This window comes from Geospiza fortis, unplaced genomic scaffold, assembly GCF_000277835.1.
Source record: "Geospiza fortis unplaced genomic scaffold, GeoFor_1.0 scaffold12, whole genome shotgun sequence".
Taxonomy (NCBI): Eukaryota; Metazoa; Chordata; class Aves; order Passeriformes; family Thraupidae; genus Geospiza; species Geospiza fortis.
In genome coordinates this window covers 1,293,137-1,295,780 of record NW_005054323.1, presented here as the reverse complement: position 1 = coordinate 1,295,780, position 2,644 = coordinate 1,293,137, and the positions used below count along the sequence as shown (strand labels likewise).

The 2,644-nt window shown below is 41.1% G+C and overlaps 1 protein-coding gene across 1 annotated transcript in view; it reads right to left on the bottom strand.

The window, feature by feature from the left end:
- Nucleotides 1-2,217, bottom strand: part of LOC102045458 (TLE family member 1, transcriptional corepressor) — an 85,062-nt gene extending 82,845 nt beyond the window's left edge. The window contains exons 1-2 of the mRNA XM_031056870.1: nt 2,210-2,217; nt 11-282 (exon numbers count right to left, since the gene is read on the bottom strand). Coding sequence (XP_030912730.1) covers nt 11-282; nt 2,210-2,217 — 280 coding nt within the window. The remainder of the gene's footprint in view (nt 1-10; nt 283-2,209) is intronic.
- Nucleotides 2,218-2,644: the final 427 nt, after the last annotated feature.

The following is a 2,644-nucleotide window of genomic DNA, read 5'->3' as shown; positions in this document are numbered from 1 at the left end:
CACCGCGCACCGCACACCGCACAGTGCACAGTGCACACCGCGCACAGCGCACCGCACACCGCACAGTGCACGCCGCGCACCGCGCACCGCACACCGCAATCCGGACACCGCGCACCGCACAGTGCACACCGCACCGCACACTGCACACTGCACCGCACACAGCGCCGCACAGTGCACCGTGCACTGCCCGCACTGCGGCCCAGCCCCACACGGCAGGGTGACGTGCGCTGACAGTGCAGCAAGCGGATTATTTGCCAGACGGCGGCGGTGGGGCTGTGGCACCTGCTGACAGTGCGCCACGGAAAACGCCGAGGTTCGGAAGGACAAGCCCTCTCACGTGCTTGTGCGGCTCAGGGCACGCCAGTTGCTGTGCTGGTTGGAATGACCCTCTCTGATCAGACGGAAGTTGTTCTTTGGGGAAAACTGGCTTCTTTTTAAGAGGGGCTTGATAGAGGAAAGCTGTCAATAACTTTGGTTTATACGCCCACTTGAAAAAGATGAGGGTCAAACAAATTCCACAGACTCTGTGTGCTTGCTGAGGAGATGACAAATGGTGACATAACTTGCAGTGGGAAGTACACTTCAAAACATGTCTTCTATTAGCAAGCACCTTATTCATAGCAGAATTCCACAATGAAGTGTGAAATACCTTTGGACTTATAACAGTGCCTTAATACACACTTTTGCTGTTGGTACATACTTGTGTGCTACCTAAAAAGAGGTCTTAGAATGTTGAACTGCATCATTTAAACATGGTAAGAGTAGTGTTACAGTCTGCATTTTCTTATAATTCCCCACTAGCCTTTACTAGATACAGATTACTTCCTTAGAATTGTATTGCGCTTCATCTTGTATCCTAAAGAAAGAGCAGTCTTTGTTTTATATCTGATAGTAAATTTAATGTTTTGCAATATCAAAGTAAAGCTTTACTCATTCAGAGTCATAATTTCCCATTATTATTCCCAAAATATTCTGTGTTCCCACTTAAAAACATCCAACACAAATGGGAGTGAAACTGTCTCAGTCTTCTGCAGTGAAAAGTTTGGACTTCATTCCAGGACTGCACAGTTTTGACAGTGAGCAGTGATACATCTGTGTCTCCGTGCATGTCTGTATATGTGTATATGTCTGTGTGTAATGGGGTCTGTACCTATAGGTGTGTATGTACACCTGTAGGTACATATAGGTGTATAGAAACACATGTGTATTTCTATTTATGTATATGGTGCATATATGCATGCACCCTGGTGAACACACCCATAAACGTGGGCTTTTACTGGTTTCTAAGAGATGAGACAAAATACCCTTGATAGTGAGCTTTGATAGATTGTGGTTCCCAGGACGGGAATGTAAACTTGTCTGGTGTTCCACCTGCATAAGCAAACCTTAAAATCTTGCATTCTGTTCCCAGCTCTTCCCTTGTTGTCTTGGACTAGCCACCTTGCTGCTCTGTACATGGCAATGGAAAGCTTAATTACTTAATGCTTATTAAAGTACTTAGATCTTCAGATGAAAGGTGCCATAAAAATGCAAACCATGATTATATACTTTGTGTGTGTACCTAGTAGCTATGGAGTCTATAATAATGTAACACTTACCTAACTTTTGTTGTACTTTGCTTAACCTGCTGGCACAAGTTGTTAATGAGATATTGACAGATATGACATTAAAACAACACCGTGTTTTGGAACATAAACAGAAGGGGTTTGGTTTTTTCTTAATTGCTCACCTACATGAAACTTGAAATGTCTCGTTCCCTGTATTCATCAACATTAAAACGTCCAAGGCATGTTTTAACAGAGAGAGAAAAGCTCTGTTTTCCTGGTTCTTATTAGCAAGTGCTTTTAACCTACTTTGATTCTGGAATCAGACACTTAAGGACATTTTGAATCTTACTCATTGTATTTGAGATAGAAGAGCTGTACAAGCAGAAGTAGAATCAAATGTACTGGGGTTTTTTTCAAATAAGAGCTACTGACACTACATAGCAGGAATAACAACCAACACGATCTGATGCTTAACTAATTATAATGCATCATCACTGGCTCATTAATGCATAAAAATATTATTTTTGTTGGATGGGTATAAATCTGGATGAATTCTAGGAAACTGAACATTCTCATTCCATAGCAATATTCACTATTTACACCATAGGAAGACAGCAAAATATGGCTAGGCATGTTGTATTCAAGTAGGTAGCATTTTATACCAGATCATTCTGCCGCAATGCTTTATATACTCTACACAATTCTCCAACTGGATTAACAATATTAGTTTTAAATGTCTGTCTCATGTTTCAAAAATAAAAATATCTCCTTCAGTATTAACCCCCCGCAACCAATCTGTCCAGTCACCCATTTTGCTCTGTTTCTTGAAATCAGTTGTTTTTTACTGTAAAAATTTTAGTATCGTCTTCCTACTTCATAAAGCAAAGGGCCTAATCCTAAACTGGCTACTGAAAATTCACACTGGAAGCAGTTGGAGCTTTGGGTGAAAAAAAAGCACACTTGGGTCCAAAATGTAGGTTAAATGTACTGAAAGGGTTTCAGAGGTAGCATCCATTCTTTAGTGAAACTATAATGTTCTGTTTAATGCACTGTTTATTATTTTTTTCTTCACTGTTCACAGTACTTTTTATGAGCAA